General features: G+C 41.0%; 1 protein-coding gene across 2 annotated transcripts; it reads right to left on the reverse strand.

Annotated features, from left to right (window-relative positions):
* Positions 1 to 412: 412 nt before the first annotated feature.
* Positions 413 to 22,198, reverse strand: nsd2 (nuclear receptor binding SET domain protein 2). Of its 2 annotated transcripts, none has more exons than XM_047610282.1 (22): positions 22,049 to 22,198; positions 19,976 to 20,619; positions 19,463 to 19,634; positions 19,164 to 19,330; positions 18,638 to 18,868; positions 17,909 to 18,125; positions 17,125 to 17,234; positions 16,840 to 16,951; positions 16,611 to 16,726; positions 16,430 to 16,519; positions 16,227 to 16,353; positions 15,941 to 16,141; positions 14,164 to 14,343; positions 12,413 to 12,569; positions 12,113 to 12,315; positions 11,354 to 11,457; positions 10,986 to 11,255; positions 8,729 to 8,845; positions 5,885 to 6,026; positions 5,582 to 5,688; positions 4,584 to 4,782; positions 413 to 3,355 (listed from the first exon to the last, which is right to left on the reverse strand). In XM_047610282.1, exons 2-22 carry the CDS (start codon positions 20,588 to 20,590, stop codon positions 2,973 to 2,975), a joined length of 4,020 nt encoding a protein of 1,339 aa, XP_047466238.1. In that variant the 5' UTR covers positions 20,591 to 20,619; positions 22,049 to 22,198; the 3' UTR covers positions 413 to 2,972. The 2 variants fall into 2 exon arrangements, with proteins under 2 accessions (XP_047466238.1, XP_047466239.1); XM_047610283.1 differs by lacking the exon at positions 22,049 to 22,198 and adding an exon at positions 20,841 to 20,917.
* Between the last annotated feature and the right edge of the window lie 1,943 nt (positions 22,199 to 24,141).

Genomic DNA, 24,141 nt, shown 5'->3' on the forward strand with positions numbered 1-24,141 from the left:
GGACTGAGGGTGAAGTGTGTTTGAAGATGATGTATTAGTATATTTATCTAATAATCTATAAAATGTTTTATGTACAACTCTCAGGATAAAACAAAATATGGTTGTTTGGTTATTGACTGCTTTAATTTTCATTACAGGATGATTTTTAGTAGCAAATGTGATGGAAATTGTCACAGTGTTCAGCCCTGATTATTAATTATAATATTAATTTCTCTTAATTCTGTGTTAAATGAGCACAATAATTCTCACATTAAAGGTTTTAAAAGGTCAAAACTGGAACAGAGATATTAGGTTAAATAAAAAGTTTTATTTAAAAAAAAATATCTAGATCTATTTTTTAAATTTTTTTAAGATCTGAGGCCTTTGGTTAAAATGTTAGTAATAATTATCCAGCGTTGCAGACATCATCAGACACGTTTAACCACTTTTTATTGCACGATTCAGTTGACGTGAGATCCTGCACAAAAGTGTTTCAGAACTGCATCAAGAAAAAAAACAAAACAAAAACAAAACAAACCAAACCAAACACATACAATGTTAAGAAATTGTATGATATTTACAATAGATGCATCACTATTACCACTTATACATTATGTACATATTAGTCTCTGGTTTACTATGAATGACAGTAGTTACAGAATGAAACCCCTACGCCAACATTATTACACTTGAGCTCTACAGGGAGTTAACAGTGCTTATATAAAAAAAAAAATAAAAATAAAATAAAATAAAAAGAACAACAGCCTGAACTACATTCACTCAAATCAAAGTTAGGATTATTATTATTTAACAAAAAAAAAAAAGACTCGCTGCACATCTGGACGCGATCCATTCACATGACAAAAGAAAAAAGGTGCAGTTGTAAAAATAATAATAATAAAAAAATATTTTTTTAAAACAAAAAAAAAATCTTCAGCTGCAGCCGCACAAGTCAAATCTGGGGAAATAAAATAAAAAAAATAAAAAAAAGCACGAAGCAGCAGTTTGTAGTCGGCCGGATAGAAACCTCGTAACCAAACTGGGACAATTAAACCTAATTAAACGTAATAAAAATAAAACATGATTCTGAATTTAACTCCGACCTGATGCTTTTCTGGAGCCAAAGGAAAATTAAACGATTCGTCTTTCATTTGTTTCATCGTTGCTCAAAAATATGAAAATAATCAGCGAGTGATCAGTCGTCACGTAAAGAGCGTTCGAGGTTTTTAAAATTTTAACATCTCGTGGTCACGTTAAAGGATGTTTTTTAAAAACCACATTCAGCGTTTACACCTGCATCAGGTTTTAAAGAAGCTCAAAATCCACCAGGCTGCAGATTTTTATTACTTTTAAGCTGTTTTCTTTACCTAAAAGCTGCACGTTTTATTTATTTTTTTTTTTTTTAATGAATCCATTAAATGTGGAATATTTTTATGAAAACTTACGGTTTATTAAGAAGAATTAGGAGCTTCCACTAAATGTTTAGAAATCAGGAACTGGTCGAGTATTTTTTATTTTTTTATTTTTTTTTAAATCAAGGATCCAAAGTGCAGCTGAGACCGAGTTGGATTTCGTTGCTCTTTTAAGATTTAAATCAGGAAAAAAGAAAAAGTGGAGACGTTTACCAACAAGGATTTACCGAGGAGTCGTGCCAGTGTCTTAAAGTTTTAAAACGTGGATGCAGTTTAGAGACTATGCATAATAATAATAATATTAATAATAATAAAAAAAAAAAACCCTGAGAATTCAAGAAAAAAAAAATTCTCTCTTTCAAACTCTCAGATAAAAAAAAATAAAATAAAAATAAAATATCCTGGCCAGTACCTCCACTTCAGATACGAGTGGAAAACACACACACAATAAAAATAAAATAAAATAAAATAAAAAAAGCACCGGGTGGTGGGGGGGGGGGCTCTGTTCAAGAGAATCGCTCCTCATCGTTCCTTCATTTCTGCGGTTTATCGTCGAACAGACCTGGAACGACCCAGTAGTGTTTCCATGTCAGACTTCAGGTTTCACTTTTCAAGCAGTGCTCTCGTTTTTTTTTTTTTTTTTTAATCATCTCTGGACATGAACGTCGTTCAGGAAAACAAACAAAAAACAAAAACAAAAAAACAAAAAAAAAGACTAAACTAAGTCAAACCTAAGGAGTTAAACTGAACTAAAAAACGAATAATAATCATCAGGTTGTAAAATATTAAACGCGTCTACAGTTAAATGTGATCATCTATGGCTACGGGAACAAGGAGAGAGGTCGTCTGGAGCCTTTCCATAGTGTCTTGGTGTCCCATAGCACATCTGGCATATATATACTATATATAAAAATAAAAATCCATTTGGCAACCTGTCTGATGTCTCACACTATTCCAGTAATCATAATTTTGGTCTTTGATATACACATATATAGATATAGCTATAAAACTCTGTTGCTGTTCAAGATAATCCGTGTTGAGAGGAGGAGGAGGAGGAAGAGGAGGAGGAGGAGGAGGAAGAGGAAGAGGAAGAGGAGGAAGGAGGTCGACTGAGATTCAAGTTAACGCTCAGTTCCACTTCAAGCTAGATCAGAGTCTCTTGTTCTTCTAAAACAAACTTTAAACCAAATAAAAGACGACGATAAAAAAACAAAACAAAAAAAAAACAGGAAGTAAGAAGAAGAAGAAGAAGAAGAAGAAGAAGAAGAAGAAGAAGAAGGCAGTTTGGTTGGTGGAAGAGTTAGAATCCAGTAGCTGAAGTTTCCTGACCTGCGCTCGCTGTTGTGCTGCTGGTTTGTTTGTGCTTTTACCACAGGTGGTTTTTTTTTACCCTCAGTGCAGAAACAAAGATCAATAATTAAAAAAATAAAATAAAAAAAACAACCTGAAAAAAAGTTCAACTGTGATTGGCTGGAGTGGCGAGCGTTGTGAGAGGTCAGCGGCGTTCCCTGATGATGATGAAGATGATGATGATGAAGATGTTGTACAGTGCGTTGGTGTCCAGAGTCTGGTTGTGTGTCCTCAGGCCTCGGCTGCTTTCCTCTTGGAGCTTTTAGTTTTGCCGTCCTCCGTCTTCCTGGAGCCTTTCTGGGGGCGGGTGGAGGCGGCGGCGGCGGCGGCGGAGCTCGTCTCCGAGTCGACGTCCTGAGTCGCCGCCGCCGTTGTCACCGTCGTCATCGGCGCCACCATCGCCACCGCCGCCGTCGGGATGATGTCGCTTTCCTCCAAGACGCCGCTTCCCTCCAGCTCCTCGTGCTCCGTGCAGCACAGCTGCCCCGTGGGCGGCCACGGGCGCAGCGCCCCCTCCTGGTGGGCCTTGCAGAAGGAGTTGGGGCAGAGCTGGCAGAAGGCGTCCGAGTTCTTCCCGCAGACGTCGCAGTGATGCCAGGGACAGTCCCAGCGTCCTGCAGGGACACACGAGGGTTCACGTCAACACGTCAAAGGTCATTGGTTCAAACAAACACTGAAAAAATAGCTTCTTTCCAAAAGCCATAAACATAATAGAGGAGGTTTAATAGACTCTAGTTATTATGTTTATTCTGTTTTGTTTTTTTTTTAACCTTGTTTAATACATGTTTACACTTATACAAAATATATTTATTATTTTTGTGTATTTTCAATATTTTTTTAGTATTAGAATTTTAATTTTAGCTTGTAAATCTTATATTTTCTTTGCACTATTATGTATATATTTGTGTTTTTTTTTTTTTTTTTTGCACTGTACACGGTATAATGACAATAAAGCGCATTCTATTATATTCTATTCTTTTACCATCAGAAAATCCTTAAATAAATTCACAGAAATAGGTTCAGATGATGTGGAACAAGCAAATATTTGTTATATTTATGTCTTATTATTATTATTATACTGACAGGAAGCAAAGACTACAGATATTATTAATCTATTACGATGGAATAAAATAAGTCGATACTTTCTTCCACTCCTTTTCAGACAGTGAGAACATGGAATATTTAATTTATCTTCATTTTTGTTTGTTTTTTTAACAGGTTTGAAATAAACTAAACTAAGAAATCACTTAAAATCTAGATAAAGTTGGTCTGGAGTCGTCTGGGGACGGCGGCTTTATGCAGAGTAAAGTATAATTTATAGTCGTGTGTCAGTTTGACGCTGTGACCTCATGCACATCCTAAAAAAATCTAAATATTGTGATGAGCTGATCCTCTTAGTGGTCCTCTCTTTTTACTAGAATTATTTGGAGTGATGGAAATGTAATCTACAAGACAACACGAGACAGAAATTTATAAAAATATTCAAAAGTTTTAAATGTAGAAAAAATAATCCACTATTAATCCCAGTTTAAAACAGTGTTTGTCTCTGTTTTGGTTTTACCAGGCTGTTGTTTTTAGCCGTTGTTAGTGCAACATGAGCTTGTAGTTCCCATATAACACATTAAAAATCACACTGTAACAGCATTTCAACACATGTATGTGGAAAATAACTGGAATATTACAGGAGCTTCTAATCACTGTTTACATTGAGGATTCTTTTCTGGTCTTTTCCAAGTACAAATGGAACGAACCATAGGTGGCGCTACACGTCTAAGCATCGCCACAGCGTGGTCAGTGGTCATAATGCTGTGGCTGAAGCTGCTGATCTGTGGCGTTTCTTACCGAAGGGTCTCTTGGTGAGGTTCAGGCAGGACAGGTGATAAGCTTTGGTGCAGGTCTTCTTGTCGCAGAGCACCAGTTGTCCCCCGTCTCCGCAGCGGAAACAGTCGTCCTCCGACTTCTTCTTCCCTTCAGATTTTCTCCTCTTGTATTTCCTCTTCAACCTCTTTCCCTTTGGTTCGGCCGTTTGGCCGTTTGAGTTCTGAGAAAGAGACGAAAGAGGGCGTCAAGTTTTCTGCCGTTTGATGAAGCCGTAGCTGCAGGTTAACGTGACTTCGTTTACACAATAATTAAAGAGTGAAGACACAGAAAGAGACGAGCATCGAGTCCAATCTGGATCCTGTCACAGGCCTGTGGTAAAAACCTCACAGAGAAACGAGACCCAAAGAATAAAAACTTGGAACATATTCTTTGTAGTTACATTTAAAAACAGGTAAACTGCGGAAAATATACAATCATATGCAAATAAGTCTAGATATAATGGATATAACTTAGGGTCTGATTGCAGAGCTTAAGAAAAAAAGAAAAACATCCCTGGAGTCAAGCTAATTAATAATTAATTTGAGGAAAATTATTATTCAATTACCAATTTAACCATTTAATTCAGTTTCAATTTATACAAAAAAAATAACTATTTGTAAACTCTTAAAGTGCAACAGAAAACTGTAGATAATATTCTAACTATAAAGTGCAAAATTTACATCCTATTATTTAATATTAGTTATTATTTTTTTACTATTTTAATTCCTTTGTTTGCAGTTAGCACTTATTCTCTTAGCTTCATAAATTTACTTTCCATCTTTTTGACAGAGGCTTTGATGATGCATTCAGGAAAACTTGGAAATTTTCCAACTCGGAAAAATTCAGACTTCCAATATGATAGCGTTCATGTTACAGGTAAACTCTGAGACGTCTGGTACATTGTCACTGTTTCCTCAACATTAAATATGTGCAGCAGCTTATTTTTTTACTTCATCAACCATTTTTTTTGTGAAGCTCACCTTCGGCCGATCACCAAGAAAGCCGCTGCAGTTGGGAGCGCCGCAGCGACACACCGTCTTCTCGTTGCCGAGGCAGTCGAGATTATAGTTGAAGGTCAACTCGGTCCCTGTGCACGAAAACGTTTATTTAAGAATGACGTTAATATTAAGGCGAGTCACGACAGGTCAATAGGGTAAAATTAAATTAATAGATAACACCATGAAACTTCTCCAACATAAATACAATAATCAAGTTTTCTGTGAAGTTTATAAGTTTACAAGCGGTTTGTCTTAACGCATTAATTCTAGAGAAGTGATTTTTACCGGCTGGGATGTCGCAGACGGCAAACAGGCCGACACGCGTGTCTCCGTTCACCGTCCACTTCTGCGTCTCACAGTTGGGTTGACAGCTGTGGTTCATGAAGCGCGAGTAGTTTCCTTTTGGACCCGCGTCAATGATCCGGTCCTACGGGGCAAGAGAGGAGGAAATTATTCTATTTACGTGAAGCTCCACCTCCTTCACACACACACATATAACACACAAAGGTTTGTAGTATTGACGACTGTAATGTCACAGTTATCTGTAACGCAACATTCCCAATGCAATACTGTTGTGTTTCTGTAGCTCCCAGCAGAAATGGTGCTGCAGCTGAGTGAACAGCCCCATGATACGCTGAGGAGCAACGAGTTTAACGGACGCTGAGGAGCAACGCGTTTAACGGACGCTGAGGAGCAACGAGTTTAACGGACGCTGAGGAGCAACGCGTTTAACGGACGCTGAGGAGCAACGCGTTTAACGGACGCTGAGGAGCAACGCGTTTAACGGACGCTGAGGAGCAACGAGTTTAACGGACGCTGAGGAGCAACGAGTTTAACGGACGCTCGCTGAGGAGCAACGAGTTTAACGGACGCTCGCTGAGGAGCAACACGTTTAACGGACGCTGAGGAGCAACGAGTTTAACGGACGCTGAGGAGCAACGAGTTTAACGGACGCTGAGGAGCAACGAGTTTAACGGACGCTGAGGAGCAACGAGTTTAACGGACGCTGAGGAGCAACGCGTTTAACGGACGCTCGCTGAGGAGCAACACGTTTAACGGACGCTGAGGAGCAACGAGTTTAACGGACGCTGAGGAGCAACGAGTTTAACGGACGCTGAGGAGCAACGAGTTTAACGGACGCTGAGGAGCAACGCGTTTAACGGACGCTGAGGAGCAACGCGTTTAACGGACACTGAGGAGCAACGAGTTTAACGGACGCTGAGGAGCAGCACGTTTAACGGACGCTGAGGAGCAACGCGTTTAACGGACGCTGAGGAGCAACGCGTTTAACGGACGCTGGAGGAGCAACACGTTTAACGGACGCTGAGGAGCAACGAGTTTAACGGACGCTGAGGAGCAGCAACGAGTTTAACGGACGCTGAGGAGCAGCAACGAGTTTAACGGACGCTGAGGAGCAACGAGTTTAACGGACGCTGAGGAGCAACGAGTTTAACGGACGCTGAGGAGCAGCAACACGTTTAACGGACGCTGAGGAGCAACGAGTTTAACGGACGCTGAGGAGCAACGCGTTTAACGGACGCTGAGGAGCAACGCGTTTAACGGACGCTGAGGAGCAACGAGTTTAACGGACGCTGAGGAGCAACGAGTTTAACGGACGCTGAGGAGCAACGCGTTTAACGGACGCTGAGGAGCAACGAGTTTAACGGACGCTGAGGAGCAACGAGTTTAACGGACGCTGAGGAGCAACGAGTTTAACGGACGCTGAGGAGCAACGCGTTTAACGGACGGTGAGGAGCAACGCGTTTAACGGACGCTGAGGAGCAACGCGTTTAACGGACGCTGAGGAGCAACGCGTTTAACGGACGCTGAGGAGCAACACGTCTAACGGACGCTGAGGATCAACGCGTTTAACGGACGCTGAGGAGCAACACGTTTAACGGACGCTCGCTGAGGAGCAACGCGTTTAACGGACGCTCGCTGAGGAGCAACGCGTTTAACGGACGCTCGCTGAGGAGCAACGCGTTTAACGGACGCTCGCTGAGGAGCAACACGTTTAACGGACGCTGAGGAGCAACACGTTTAACGGACGCTGAGGAGCAACGAGTTTAACGGACGCTGAGGAGCAACGAGTTTAACGGACGCTGAGGAGCAACACGTTTAACGGACGCTGAGGAGCAGCACGTTTAACGGACGCTGAGGATCAACACGTTTAACGGACGCTGAGGAGCAACGAGTTTAACGGACGCTGAGGAGCAACACGTTTAACGGACGCTCGGTGAGGAGCAACACGTTTAACGGACGCTCGGTGAGGAGCAACGAGTTTAACGGACGCTGAGGAGCAACACGTTTAACGGACGCTGAGGAGCAACACGTTTAACGGACGCTGAGGAGCAACGCGTTTAACGGACGCTGAGGAGCAACGCGTTTAACGGACGCTGAGGAGCAACGCGTTTAACGGACGCTAGAGGAGCAGCACGTCTAACGGACGCTGAGGAGCAACACGTCTAACGGACGGTGAGGAGCAACACGTTTAACGGACGCTGAGGAGCAACACGTTTAACGGACGCTCGCTGAGGAGCAACACGTTTAACGGACGCTGAGGAGCAGCACGTTTAACGGACGCTGAGGAGCAACGAGTTTAACGGACGCTGAGGAGCAACACGTTTAACGGACGCTGAGGAGCAACACGTTTAACGGACGCTCGCTGAGGAGCAACACGTTTAACGGACGCTGAGGAGCAACGCGTTTAACGGATGCTGAGGAGCAACGCGTTTAACGGACGCTGAGGAGCAACACGTTTAACCGACGCTGAGGAGCAACGCGTTTAACGGACGCTAGAGGAGCAGCACGTTTAACGGACGCTGAGGAGCAGCACGTCTAACGGACGCTGAGGAGCAGCACGTTTAATGGACGCTGAGGAGCAACGAGTTTAACGGACGCTGAGGAGCAGCACGTTTAATGGACGCTGAGGAGCAGCGCGTTTAACGGACGCTGAGGAGCAACACGTTTAATGGACGCTGAGGAGCAGCACGTTTAACGGACGCTGAGGAGCAACACGTTTAATGGACGCTGAGGAGCAGCACGTTTAACGGACGCTGAGGAGCAACGCGTTTAACGGACGCTGAGGATCAACACGTTTAACGGACGGTGAACGGGAGGGAAACCGACCTTGTCGATGGTGAGCATGTAGAAGTCGGTGATGTTGTTCTCCTGGGCGAACTTGATCCTGGCCCTGCACTCCTCCTCGTCGATCAGCTCCCCAATGTACTCGTTCACAAACTCACCCTGTTTCAAACATAAAAATAAATGAAAAATGGCTACGATCAGACTTTATTGTTCTCTTAAAGGGGCTTAAACCACACGCTCATAACACAAAACACAGAACAAAACAGAAGGAAAGAAAAAGTGTTGGCAGCTTTGTGCAATCGTCCCTTTCTAATAATAATAATACGAATAAATATCTTCATTAAAAGTTAAAATGCATAAAAAGTACGAGTCAGAACTGGTCCAGGTGTTTGGCAGCAGCGCCCTGACGTTGTGATGTTTTATGCAGATTTATGTGGATATTTTTCAGAGGGAATAATTAAATTCAAAGTGGAAACAGATCTTTTATAGTTAAGTGACAGAAGAAAATCTGGTTGGATGAGCTCATCATGCACAAAACAACAAGTAAAGGCAACAAATACAGTCACAAAAACTACTTTTTCTAAGTAAATGCTATCACCTGTTGCACGTTTACAAACTACCTCACATAGAAAAACTTGTTGCTGCCATGTTTACATATACAGTGGGAACTCTTTATTTTATTTCCTTTTTAATATTAGTAAAGTCTTCATCTGCTGTGGACTTTAGTTATTGTTTACTACAGTGCATGATCATAATACCAGGGGTTCCAGCAATGGGCAGCTCAAACTGCCTCCACAGTCTCTCTGGAACCAAAACAGTTCTGTAACACTGATGATTTTAAAAATAATCTTAAATCTTATTATCTAGCAAATTAAAAGTAAACCGAGTCTGAGTTCTGCGTCTCCTCGTATTTAGTTGGTTTATAATATATTGTGTGTTTACCGTTGACTTTCAGTTATTCTGTGCTGGTATGTCATGATTTTTTACATGTAGTTTCTTGTTATGTTTTTTTTGTGGAGCCCAGGAAGAGTAGCTGGTTGCTATGACAACAGCTGATGGGGATCCTCAATCCTTTTTTTTTTTTGATTTCCTTTGTGTGTCTGGTACACGTGAAGAAACTGATAATAAAACTGACTTTGACTAAATTTATTAAATTACTCGATTAAATTAATTAAAAACAAATGCAACCGCCACTAAAACAGAAGGAGGAGTCGTCATATTTGCAGTTTTTGGTTTATGATGTTAAGATGAATCCTGATCTGATGATTTTAAATGGTCCAAACAAGTTCAACATTTTAAAAACTGAAAAATACTATTTTTTTTTCATGCATTCATTAGATCTTCTCAAATCATTATATTTTTATTATTATCATTCATTTATGAGATTGTCTTTATTATTTACACTATTTTGCCTGAGGGAGTAAGTTGTACTGTTTTTGTGTAATTGAAAACTTCAAATTAAAGTAGAATCCTTCATCTCTTCTGGACAAACTATTGAATACAGACGGTTTTTAACTTTATTCTATGATTAAAGTGACTGACAATCACACCCACAAACAAACATTTCTAGTTTAAGCTCAGTACACACACACTGACGTATAAATCTTGCATTTTAATTTGCATTTAACCCGCGTGCATTAAACCTTAAAATGGTCCGTCTCATAATTTTTTTGTTTTTAACTTTTACTGCATGAAATCTTTTCAACACCAAACCCATCTACAGATATAAAGTTCAATAGTTTTTCAATATTTTATACGTTTTTATGCTCATTTTGTCACGAGAAACAACAATTTCTTCAATGGGAAAAACACAAAATGTGCAATATTTCCAAAAATGATGTGCAAAGTGAAATATTTACAGCTTTGATTGTCAATAATTGATAGAAAATATTCATTTTAATGCATGATTAATTTAGTTTTAAAATTAACTTACACTCCTTAACCTCATAAAAGTGCAATAAAAATTTCATTTTTTTTTTTATTTTATTTATTTTGTGAGGTAAGAAATTTCAGCCTTCACTGAAATTTCCCTGAAACGTCATGTGATTTTTTTGTTGAGCCTCTGGTTGTTAAAGGGAGACATTACACATAAAACATATTTTCCCTGTATTCTGAAGGTGGAGGCTTAGATTTATTAGGTATTAATAGAAAAAAAGCATTATAATATGTCAGGATTATAACATATTTAAAATAAGTGGTTATAGTGGGAGTCAATGGGTGCAAATCTTTTACTCTGTACACTTAGATTTTGGAATTAATGAAAATGGAAAGTCAGTTTAAAGTGAACCAGTCCTCTCACCTTCTTGATGTCCCGCAGAGAGATGAGGCCCCACCCTTTGCCGGGCGTCTTGATGATCTTGGTCTCCGGGTAGAGGCGCTTGGTGAAGTCCTGGTTGCAGCAGCGCTCGCCGCTGGGACACACCTGAGGGTGACACTCGTACTGCAGCATCCGGTTCAGACACTCGGACTCGAAGCCGCACGGCCTCTCGTCCGTCGGCTTGCAGTTGCACTTGGGGATCTCGGAGATGTCTGCGGTGTAGACCTGAACCTTGCCAAAGGGTTTGTTGACCTGAAAAAAGAAAAAAAAAGTCAAACGTCATTCACAGAGAATAATACATTTGAAGTGAGATAAAAAGCAAAGATGCACACGATGGCTCGGTTTCAGACCTTGATGAATTTGTACGGAGGCGGTTTTCGACTGTTCTCTTGTGCTTCCTTGGCTTCTCGCTTCATTTTTATCTCCTTGAATCTAACTTCAGCCTCGAGCAGAGCTGCAGAAAGAAAAAAAACAGCACTTTACATTTCACAAATCAACAATTGTTTGTACATTTCAGTTGCATTTGTTTTAGGAGTGTCTGGCTTCATTTTGGCCTTGAATCTTCAAAGTCTTGTCTGAAATTTGCAAAGTTGTTACAATGTCGCAGATGAAGATATTAACGTCACCAAACCCAAAGTCAACTTTATAGCGTTTGCCTCAGTTAAAGCCCAGAGACTTATCCTCCGTGATTGGAAATCTGACAGTTAAAATAAGCGGCTTCCTTAATTCTTCTAGGAAAATCTCCAAAATAATAGATTCAGGTCCCAGCAGGAATTTAAGGTTGTGTGGTTTCCATTTGTAGAATTCATTCTTGGCCTATCTCCTTCAGAAATAACATGATTGGTTATATTTGTCACTAGTACAATATTCTCCTCTGGCTACGCATCTGATGTCTCAATGTCAAGCATAGTTTATATCTTATGTTGGCGTAGATTGATGTGTGTCAGTATTTCTGGGTTTAATGCATGATGTGCAAACAATGAGTGTCTTCTATTGTAGCTAATGGCTGGAACTGTCTGCTTTTTTTCCCTTTTGTCCCAGTTTTACCTGCTGCGTCACTATGTTTATGAATAAATAAAAATCTAAAACATGCAGCCGGAGATCTTCACCATTCTTGAAGACTTTGCCGATGCCGTTCCTCTGATGTTTGCTGCCCCTGTCCCCCTCCATGTAGGGGAAGACTCTGCCCTGGTGGGTCCAGAAATAATCCTTGGAGCCGAAGAAGAACACCGGGAACTCTCCGATCTCGTGTCGAAGGTGCTGGATGTTGGTGGGAATGTTCCTCGGGTGGTGGATCTCCGCTGGCCACCATCTAAAAACAGAGAGAGAGGAGAGATGAATCATTAGGTTATTAAAAGACTCATAAAAGGCCCCGATAAAAGGCTGATAACGAGAGACAGTTATTGCACCTGTACGTTCCCAGTTTGACCCAGATGATGTCTCTGTACTTGGGCTTCTTCCCGGCTCGGCAGTCGTTGCAGAACCAGCTCCCGTCGGGCATCGCGATGTTCAGGCAGTCGGGGTGAAAAGCTGCAGGACAGGACTCGCAGCACAGCAGCTGCCCTCCTGCAACACAAGGAGGAAAGTCAATAAAAAAACCTGAGAGACGTTTTAAAAGGGCGTGCAATCATGTAAACGTCTGGTTATGAGTCAGAGGAACAAAGGACACTTCAGAGCGACCTGTGATGAGCCACAATAAGACGTTGGTGTTTAGTCAGAGTAAGAGTCGATAAGAGGCTTCAAACAACAGGAGGTACTTCTGCAGGATTTTGTTGCTCTGATTAACACAAAAGCACGCAAGTCACTTTCTGTCCATGCTTCTGTATCCTCTCACACACCCACATGATGATACAGCTGTCGTATCTGGCTCCCGTTTCAACCGAAAAAGCGTCTCTCGAATCGGTTTCAGTTGAGCTTTACCACTGATTTAACAGCTTTCCACCAATATCAGCCCTTACAACCCTTTTTTACGAACACTTTATTCCGTTTCTATAGAGCCGTCTTCTGCAGCAAATGACAGCAAAGTGCATTTTGCAGCTATTATTCACGCCTCCATCCACTTAATAAACCATGAGGCGCTAACACGGTTTATCATCTCTGCTGAATAACTGACTGAAAAGAGGGAGATGCTGCCAGGTTTGCTTTATGTTCTGCAGATTAAGCAATAATAAAAGAGGGAAATGAATGAATGAGAAGAAAATGAATGTGCACAAATGCTGAATATAGCCACCTCCAAATACGGATCCAAGCAGTTATTGAAAAGGACGGCATGAAAAGGTCCTGATTAGATTCAGCTAGTTAAAAGATGCGTCGGTGAGATTTAAGATTTGAGATTAATTTACATTTTGCTCATGCATTTCCTTTTGTCCAGCTCTTTCTTTTCTGTCATCACGCTTCTTAAACCCAAAATCCTGCAACACATCAGCTTTCAGGTCCCTTAAGAGTTTGATCCACCTCAGAATTTTATGAGATATTGAATCGTTAAAGGTGAGACACAGTAGACACTCGCTTGTCAGTATTGAGATTTCTTGCTTTTTTGCTTCATTAACATGTTTTCTATCAAACTAGTTTAAAAAAAAACAGTCAAAATGAACATTTAGTTGTTCATTTCACTACACTTTGTCTGTGTTGTGCCTCTAATTTACTCCTAAATTCACTAAAAGCCGTCTTTCTATTTTGAGCTTAATCTCTACCCCAGTAAATGAGCTAATGTTGTGAAGCTCTTTTTCTCCTGCAAAAGTCTGTCAGGTCCAAATATGGCCAAAATATATGTGAATATATGTATTGGCAAGTAATGGTGAATGTAGAAAGGCAGATCTGAAGCTGAACTCGCACTCTCATTGGTTGGCATTGGTTCAAAAGCGTCACGTGACCGAATATTCAGCCAGTCTGTGTTTATCTGTGAGGAACATTTAAAAATGCTTTGAAGTCTTAAACTCTAAGCAGAAAATTACAGCTCAAATCAGCAAGAAAAGTCAAAGAAAAGACAGATGAAAGAGAGGAATTCATCTGAGTTCATCCGGCCATAAACTGTCGTAAACTAACCCGCTTGAATGAACTTATTTAAAATTGAATCTGATATTTTGATATCATATATGTTGATTATATGTTTTGAAGGATTTGAGTAGATTTGGTTTCCAATAAAAACTAGGCGACTAACCTTTGGAGCAGACGAAACACCAGCTGACGTTGACGTGGCTGTGGTGGCTGTAGCCCTTCTTGGCGTGGAAGTGGTTGGTGCAGATGATGGCGGTGTTGGTGATCATCTCGCTTCCCGCGGCCACGCACTGGTCACCGACATGGTACGCTACCGGGCATCGCAGGCAACGCATCAACCTGCCTGCAGCACAGAGAGAGAAGAGACGACAGGCGCCAGATTCAGTAAAATATACCAGACACCTTTGTAAACGACCTAGTTTCTAGGGCCGGGTATCGCTACCGATTTCTGAATCAATTTCATTCCGATTTACAGGAGACATTTCAGTTTCAATGTGTCCTCTGTGGTATTTCCACAACATTATGCTTCTTTGCATAAGCGCAGCTCTTCTCTGTTGCCACTTTTTATTTATTTTGTTAAATCCAATCATCTTTCAGACGGTCTATGTGGATTTAACTCTATACATGTTAGTGAGATTTCTAACGAGAGGGTGCAGGGAAACACGAAGATGATCCAGGTCTTATAAATTATGATCAATTTTAAAAGTCTGCTTTTTGCTATGATGACAAAGAAAGAACAAAACAAAATACTTAATTTTAAAACCCAGTTCTTCTACTTTCTTCCTTCGAATGTCTAGTCCCTTCAATATCTTGTGTTGCACTTTTATAAATAAATGAATAATCTTACATGTAGTTTTCTTCACTTTTAATGTCTTTATCTATGATTAAAATATTCTTTAATAACAATTTGGCATCTTTTACATTTCTGGTTATAAAGGACCACATTGAGATTTCCTATTTGCGTAACAAATTTTTGTGTTTAATACGACCTGTGTGTGTGACCTGGAAACCCTGAATAGAAACACATGCAAAGCGCGATTGTACATGTTTCCATTCATACTGAAAACCGTCTCAGAATTTCAGAAATATCGCTTTTATTTTGCGAAAAAACTGTAATGGAAATACATTTTTTGGGGGTATGCACGTGACGTCACAGCTAGCTTATGTCTCCATGGTTACGGCCACTGAGTGGCAAAAAGTGAGAGTTGATCATAGAGATTAGCAGCATTAGTTTGAATCATAGGCTTCAATAGTTTCTAAATTGATGAACTAGTTTGTAAAGATCTGTTTTGCAAATGACTGAACCAACAGATTTGAAAAGCAGTCAGAGATATATTTATATTTTTACAGATATCTGCCAAAGAAAAGTAAATGTATCACTGCATTAGAAGAAACAACTGGAATCCAGACACAGAAACCTGGTGTTGTGGTTCACATTTAGTGTCAGTTAATATTAGTTTATGCTGTATTTTTTGATGGAGTCAAACCTTAAGTTACTTGTTTAGTTACGATCTGGAGGCTGTCAGATAAGTTTGTGGATGTTGTTGTTTTGTCTTAGTTATGTTCGACAGTAACTATTTCAGTTCTAACAATAAATAACGATAAAATAATAAACGCAATATTTGTGATCACTCCTCGTCATCCTTTGAACGCTACAGTCTTATATGGCTAACGTTACTTCTCAGTAAAGCTCTTAGCATTTTTTATTTAGCTACATTTATCAGAACTGAAATGACCTAAAACTAACTGAAACTGAGGCTAATCCACTTTTTCAAATCCATACTAGTTCGTATGGATCATTGTCGAGTCCAACTGTCCTTAATTTGATCTGATAATCCACATTTTGCCCGGTCTCGCTGTATTTACGGCTACTTTTCACCATGTTTTTGCGTCGCCCTCTATAGTAAAGATGATCAGCAGGTAACTAATGGCAGCCTCACCCTTGGCAGACTTCTGCTTGGTGCGGGAGCCGTAGTGGCAGCTCAGGCAGGCGTGCAGGGGGCAGCGGAAGCCCTTGTTGTCGAACACGGTGAGGGGGTTGAGGCGGGCGCACGCGTCGTGGTAGAATTTGCCGCACTGTGGCACGTGGCAGCGCCGCACCTCGCCCTCCGACTGCTTGCAGCTGAAACACGAGTGAACGCCTGATGGAAAGAGGAAACGACCAGCGAATCAGAAACACGCTACTAAAACACAAACATTCTGATGAATGAAGTGTGATGAGCTCACCCGTGCTGCACTCGTTGCACAGCAGCTTGTCGTCAGGTTTGAGGGACAGACCGAGGCACTGGAGGTGAAACATCCCACAGCACTGACCTTCACAGGGAACCAAGTCCTCACCCGTCTGCTCACACACCTGTAGAGAAATAAAAACTTATCACGGTATGCAATCAGAATTAAAGAAAATTTTATTCTTTATCCTCCAGACCTACCTGACAAACAAACTCTTTCTTCCTCTCGCCTTTCTTTGTCCCGTCTAAGCTGTCGCTTGGAGAATCGGGGCGTCCTTCGCTACCAGAGCCCTGCAGCAAAAAACGACGACAGTCATCAGTGACTATCCTACAGCTCATCTCATCAAATCAGAGGCTAAAATCAGAGGCTACTTCCTCTCACCTCAGGATCAGGACACGGCGACGGCCGTCTCTTCTTCGCACTGGAGGGTGTCGTCTGATTCTCTCCATCCTGTTTCCTCTTCCTCCTACGCTTTGGTTTCTCTGCCTCTTGGTCACCTGTGTGCAGTCAACACAACAACCGGGCTATAATTTTCCTAGTCTTCAGCTACGGAGCGAGGAGCGAGGAGCGAGGAGGCGGCGGCGCCTCGTTCGTTTAAAGATGCTTTTACCAGTGAGGAGAACTTTAGGTTTTCTCTGGCGTTTCCTGGGTTCTTTTACGTCTTTCACGTCTGTTTTCTTCCTTCTTCTCTGCTTTTTGACCGTTCCATCTGAAGTCAAGGCCTGTGAAGATAAACTCTCTCTTAGTGTGTATATAATGTCTAATTAAAATCAAGTAGAGGTTTGCATCCAAGCTTTAGAGCGGCCTATACTAAGCGATTAAACCAGTTTCTTTAATCTTAAATATAACTACTGCAACTTTGAGACTAAGAGCATTAAATTAGACAAAAACTCACCTGTTTTTCAGCATCTTTCCCCGTTTTGCGCCTCTTCTTGGGCTGCTGATCCTTCTCTGCTGCAGCATCCGTTGGTGGCCTCTTAGATCTCTTCTTCCGCTCCCTTTTCACTAAAGACATTGGCGATTGAACATTTTTTACTGGATTCAAATGAAACCTCTTTGGGGGTCAGATCTACTCAAGTTTTTGCGTGTATAAAAACACGTGCTAACGTGTTGCATCTTTCAGAAAGGTGCAAAATTGCACTTCGGCATCCACTTAGCACGTTTACCTCGATGAATATGCAACATGGGGCGTTACATGCGATTCTGGGCGGAGAAAATGTAAATGTATTAATTTAGCACACGTAGAATTAATACATGCGCGCAATGTGTCAAATCTGAAAGCAATTTTACTCATAGAAACTGCGTCTATATTTAACAAGTCTCAAAAGGACGTGCAAACGGTTTGTCCTTTGCGTAATTGCACACACACACACACACGACTACAGTTATTGTAGCGAGGAGGAACTCACACATCTTCATTTTGCAACTAAATGTTACCCCATGAATCACATTCTTTTTTTATTCTGTAAATACCGTAAAGGGTCAGATGTAGGCAACAGATAATTTGCATGTTTCATATGCGTTTACCGTGGCCTACAATGATAAAGACTTGTTAATCTGTCATCCAGAAAATAAGTTTAGAAGTTTAAGTCCAGATTAATTTGACTTTTTGTTTTTTTTAAAACACATCCCAGTTTTTTTTTTAATATTTTACCTGGTGATTTCAACAGTCAACCAACCTGAAACTGAAACTGGAAGTGAGACGGCTTCTGAAACATCTTCTGCTGAGGGTCCCTGCTTCGTTTTTCTTTTCCTCGTCGGCCCAGAGGCGTCGGTTGCAGATTTTTTCCTCCTCCTCACCACCTTGTCGGGGGACTGAGCCTCTTTGGGTCTTCTCTTTTTCTTCTGAGGTACAACTGATCCGGTCTGTGTAGCCGGCGCAGATGAGGAGGGATCCTGCAAAGACCAGAACCCAAACAAATAAACATTTTGAAAGACATTACAGTAAAAAAATGGAATTACTCCAATTTCAATGTGATGATTTAAATGTTTTTCTGTTTGAATCTGTACTTAAAACTGCAACAAATGACAATCTTGTCCTATCCAACAAATTTTTAAGACAAATTAAACAAAAAGAACGTTTCACCAGGGACAAAGAGTCGAATAACACTACAAATACTGGAATTATTTCAGAAAATTAAATACACCAATAAATAAACTGAGAGACTATTTGCTGGATAAACTGAAAAGGAAATAATGCATCTTTGTGTCTGCACAGAAGGAATTCTCCTGTTGATTTTTACAAAATATTTGCAAAATCTGTTGGCAGGCCGAGGTTAGATGTCTTCTTTGATGGAAACGACTCAGATAGCTTTTGCTTTCCTGCCTTTCTCTTGTATTTATTTTTCCCCAGGTCCTTATTTCTGTTTCCCATCTCAGGAAAAGGAGTTTCACAAGCAGGGACCCACCCTCGAAGCGAAATCCAGGCTAAGCCTCGACTCCTTCTGCAGCGCCAGCATGTTGCTCTCCTCCGGTTTCAACCTCTCCATGATGTGGGGGTTCAGGTGAGGCCCGTCGTCGTCGTATAGAAATGTAAAGTTCGCCATGCGATTATCCAGCGACATGCTGAGCGCCTCCTTGGCCTGAATGATGCCCATGTTCCACTGAGCCTTGAGTTTGCGGGGTACAGATGGAGCCGTCTGCATGACACCATAATCAAATTAGCATTTAGTACTGACATTCAGGGAATAAAATTACAAAATAATCTAATGCCACAACTTTGTTACCAAGCCAAAACATATATAGTGACATTTTCCCCCATTACGTCACTTAGAATTTAATTGTTTCTTTCTCCAACAGTGAAACTAGTATGAAACATTTTCAAGAAAAGCAGCGTTTAATGTTGCATGATATTTGAGCCAGGTCTGGTCTAAAAAAAAAAAACAAAAAACAAAAAAACCACACCCTCAACATACACAGAAAGTATCGATTCACCTTTTTATGGATGGCACGTGAGGCTGGCTGTTTGTTAGCCTGGCTAAGCTCGTGGTATTGATCTTCCCCAGTGAAGGACACCATGTTCTTCTCAAAGATGTAGCCTCGCTCTGGGGCGTCTCCAAAATACTGCACGTGGTAAAGGAGCCCCGGCCTGCTGTTGGTTGCTAAAAAAAAACAAAAAAAAACAACAACACAAGAATAAATGTAAGTAAAATTTTAATGAAATAAACCTGAAATGGAAAGTGGAACCGTGACTCATCACTTAAATATTAAACAGCAGTGACTGCATCTCATACCTTTCTGTTTCTGCTTGAAGAAGTGATTAAACTCCGGGTCTGTGGTCACCATGCAGGGCCACCAGGGGTATCCGGACACCTTCGTCCAGACCAGATCCCCGACACAGAAACGTTTCGGCAAAGGAGGCTCTTCTTGTGTTGCCTCCTTCGTCGACTCTGAAATGGGATCAGGCTGTAGAAGAGAACAAAGAATCGGTTAATCGATAAAAAATATAAATCAACTAACCCTTTTTTTCTTTCCTGGAATCACTACTAGTGATTTAATAGTGGCCGATACACATGCAATCATTATTGGGAAACTCTGAAGCTGTGCATTTTGGTTTAAATATAAGCAAAGACATGGGAGCCGTCTACTCAACTCTCTTTACTCAGGTTTATTTTTTTAAACTAGTATATGTGATATGTGCTGCACGAAAACATTTGGAATAAATTTGCAAAAACAGGAAGTCTTCCGGCTTAAAAATACAAATACAAGACACTTCATGCAAAAAAAGTAAAGAGTAAAAGTAAAACCTCATCAGCTGCTTCGGTTTCCTCTCCAGCATTTGTGTGGTCACACTGGTCCACAGGGATGGCCGAGGAATTGAAGGTTGTTTGAGGTTTAGGTTTGTGTGGTCTCCCCTTTCTTTTCTTGTCCTGCCTCTCGTCCGGTCCAGACATTGCACCTTCAGTGGTTGTGGCCAAGCTGGTCCCGTTGGCGCAGGATGGTTCGAGCAACGGCTGCATGATGACCTGAGGTATCGTCACCTTCAGCTCGGGTTCAGCGTGAGGGGAGCAGCTGTGCTGGTGGGTGCCGTTTGTAGCGGGGGCTTCGGCACACTTGAGCACGGGCGGTTCCGGGGTGAAAAGCTTGGGCAGCGTGTCTTGGTCGCCGTTCAGCACGCGGGAGGTGAGGTCCTTGAGCCTCTCGTGACTGTGGTTGTTATGACTGTGGCCAGCCATCTTCTGCAGAACGCTGTCTTGTAGTGTGGCGGCCAGCTGTGCAGTCGCTTTGTCCATTAGCACAACTGGGTCACTGCCCATGTCCCCCCGACCTTTCCGTACGCTGAGGGACTCTGGCGGCTGCTTCATGCTGATCGGGTTGGCTGGTTCAGGCATCGAAGGCAGGGAGCTACCTATGCTGTCCATCCCATCTAACCCCCTCCAGGCTCACTGGGCTGCAAGACAAGAAACACACAAACACATGCAGTAAAAAAAAAAAAAAAAAATTGTCAATTTTTTGTGCCCATCAATTCATCATCTTGCAAAATGGCTTTTCTGGGATATGAATCCTAAGAGCATAACGTTACACATTTTTTTTTTTTTTTCCAAAATGGCAACACACTTGCTTCAGCAGAAGCATGAACACAGAGCTTGGAGGCGACGAGGAATACTGCACCTGTCACGAAATGTACTGGCCGCGTAGTTCTGGGTGTTCTCTCTCTCTGTCTTTTTTTTTTTTTCTTTTTTAGGGAAAGTGGAACAACCCAAGTGGCCCCGAAAGTCTCAAGCAACAATTCCCTCTATTTTAGTACAAGAACACCCAACACGTCAAATGAAATCTAAAAACCTTCACACTGACCAGAACTCATGTAAAAAAAAACGAGGTTAAATTCTCTGTTTGCATGCACGTATGCATGCATGCACACGAAAAGGGAAAGAAAAAGGGGGGACTAAAGGGGGTGCAGATGGTGGGAAAGCAGTATGGAGAAGGCAGCCTGCAGACTCCAGCGCATGCAGCGCAAAGACGGAGGAGAGGGTGGCTAAGCTGTGCCGCGTAACCACTGCATCACCGGCTAGAAAAGCCGCGGAAATGGAAGCAGCTGACAACTCGGGGCAGTGCAACTGGAGACTGAATAATTGCTGAAATTTAACGTGTTCCACTTGGGCTGAAAGCTACCGCGTTCATTCAGTGTTGCCTTCCCATATAAACATTAGTTAAGTGAATTGCAAATAAAAAAGTGCAAAGAGGGCTTGGAGGAGGCTGTCTAATTACTGTAAACTGATGTTAACGAAACACCCCGGCTGGCAAAAAAAAAGAGAACCTGCTTTATCCATGCAATTACTAATAACAAAAAAAAAAAAAGAGGCTACGACTATTATCTGAAGCGGAAGCCACGATGTGGGGAATCTCATGGAGCATTTTTCCCTAAGCGCACAACCGCATCTCTGTCATCACTACAGTCAGCCATTACACTAGATTCCAGCAAATAGACAAAGCCGCTAACCCCCCCTCGTCAACAACAAAAAAAAAAAGCTAAATGCGCTTAACTTATTTACTAATTAACTAAAGCAAACGGGCGAATAAACACAAGGTGACATGGCCGGACGAGTGTAGTCGCCTGTTTTAAATGTTTTGCTTTTGTTTCGCTGATAATCCCCATCTACAGGCGCCATGACAGCTCGTTTCGAGGAGGGCTAGCGGTGCTAGCCGAAGCTAACCGTTTCACCATTGAAGTCAATGCAAACTGCGAGCCGGCTAGTTAGCTCCCGTCTTGCTAAAATGGAAGCTCGGCCCGAGCAACTGTACTCACACAAACACCACCGCTTCCCGGCGTACACCCCCCGGGTTGACAATAGCATGAAAGACCGCCACTTTCCGGTTACCTGTTGAATGTCCTCTCGGTGGTTATAGAGGAGAAACGGCCGTATTCATTCCGTAAAGCGGAGGGGTTTCATTCAAATCAAAAAAAGCTTGCGGGGAAACTCAAACTCTCCAGCCAACCAGCGCGAAAAATACTCACTTCCGATTGGTCGGGAGCGAAGAGAGGATCCAACCGGTCCTTTCAAAAAACCAACCGTATGAGGCATCTGACCCCGGTGTCCCCCCGACTCCTTTCACACCACCTCACCGCTTTTCTGCACCAGCTTTCTTATTATTATTTCAATTATTTTGTCATTACATGCACATACCATCACTCACGTCACTTGCTCCCCCCCCAAAAAAAACAACTTTGCAATGGAATTAACGCGTCTTCTATTTATTTAACATTTAATTGCAAATTGACTTAGTTTTACCTTTAAGAATATTAATATTATAAAGGGGAAAAAAAATAACACCAATAACATAAGTTTGAGAGGCCACAAAAATTACTATCTCACCAATTTATGCAATATTATTATTATTATTATAGCATCTGCATTCACTTGCTTCCCTAAAACAATCTTGCAGTGGAATTAATGTGTCTACAGGCCCTTGAAATTATCACCAATGTCTTAACCGATATCTGCATAATCATTATTCTTCTTATTATTTCAATTATTAGTCACTGCACAGGTCATACAGACGCCACCTGTGTTCACTTGCCTTCACCCAAACAATCTTGCAATGGATTTAATCTATTTATTTAACATTTAATTGCAAATTCATTGAGTTTCCCTTGAAACATATTAACATTTTAATAGAAACTAGGTGTAAAATATCAAAAGAATAACAATATTAAGTGTTTGTTGTAGTGTAGTGCTTTTATTTCTCGACTTAATAAAGTTTGAAAGGCTATACAAATGTCTTTAGCCGTTACTATCTCACCAATTTCTGCATTATTATTATTATTATTTCAATTACTGGTCACGTACAAACACCATCTGCGTTCACTTACCTCCCTAAAACAACCTTGTAGTGGAATTAATGCATCTGTAGGCCCCGAAATGATCCCCAATATCTTAGCATTACTGTCACACTAATTTCTGAATAATCACTATTCTTATTATTATTTCAATTATTAGTCACTGCATAGGTCATACAGACACCATCCGCGTTGCTTCCCTAAAACAATCTTGCAATGAAATCAATGCGTCTTCTATTTATTTAACATTTAATTGCAAATTAATTGAATTTCCCTTAAAACATATTAACATTATAATGGAAAGGGGTGTAAAATATTTAAAAAATAATAATAATAATGTGGAGCTTTTATTTCTCCACAAAGTTTCAAAGGCCCTCAAAATCATCACTAATGTCGTATCAAAAATCGAGGTGTGGTTACAGATTATATTATTTATTCTTAATTATGAGCGTTGATCTATAATTGAATGCAAGTCAGAGAGAGGAAATATAGTCTACGACTACTTTGCTGTCAATAAAGTTTAAATTGTATTTTTGAGTTGTTTTTATTTACCGCACCGCTAATTAACATTTTAAATGATTTATAAATGCTATGATAACTGATACGTCGAAACAACAACAACGTGGCCAGGGAAGGGAAGAGCACAGGCCTCAGTGCTTCTTTCTCCATTACTAGGTGTTGTACAGTAAATTTAAGCATGAGCCTGCAGTACCAATAGCGGAAGCTGAGGGGCGCTGTGCTGGAATCCTATTAATACCAACATCCGGCAAGAGTCGGTCTTTCAAAATGATATAAACACATCATACCCTCAAGGTAAAAAAAATGTTTATGGAGGTCTTTAATGAAGATTGCATATTAATAAAAAAAAACATATAATAAAAAAACAATCGAGTTGGCTCATGCAGTTATTTCATTATAATAATCCTCAACATTTAGACATAATATGACTCTTCAATTCAATTCAGTTTCTTGAGTTTTAGTTTGAGTTTTTGTATGTTCACTGTTTTAGATGAGAAGAAAGGAAGGGGTTGAAATTCATACATCTATCTATCTATTTTCTGGGTGTGCTATATTATAAAAACATTTAAATTAGCTCTACCCCTAAAATGATTAAGTAAAAGAAAAAGAAGAAGT

The sequence above is a fragment of the Mugil cephalus genome, chromosome 17 (assembly GCF_022458985.1).
Source record: "Mugil cephalus isolate CIBA_MC_2020 chromosome 17, CIBA_Mcephalus_1.1, whole genome shotgun sequence".
Lineage (NCBI taxonomy): Eukaryota > Metazoa > Chordata > Actinopteri > Mugiliformes > Mugilidae > Mugil > Mugil cephalus.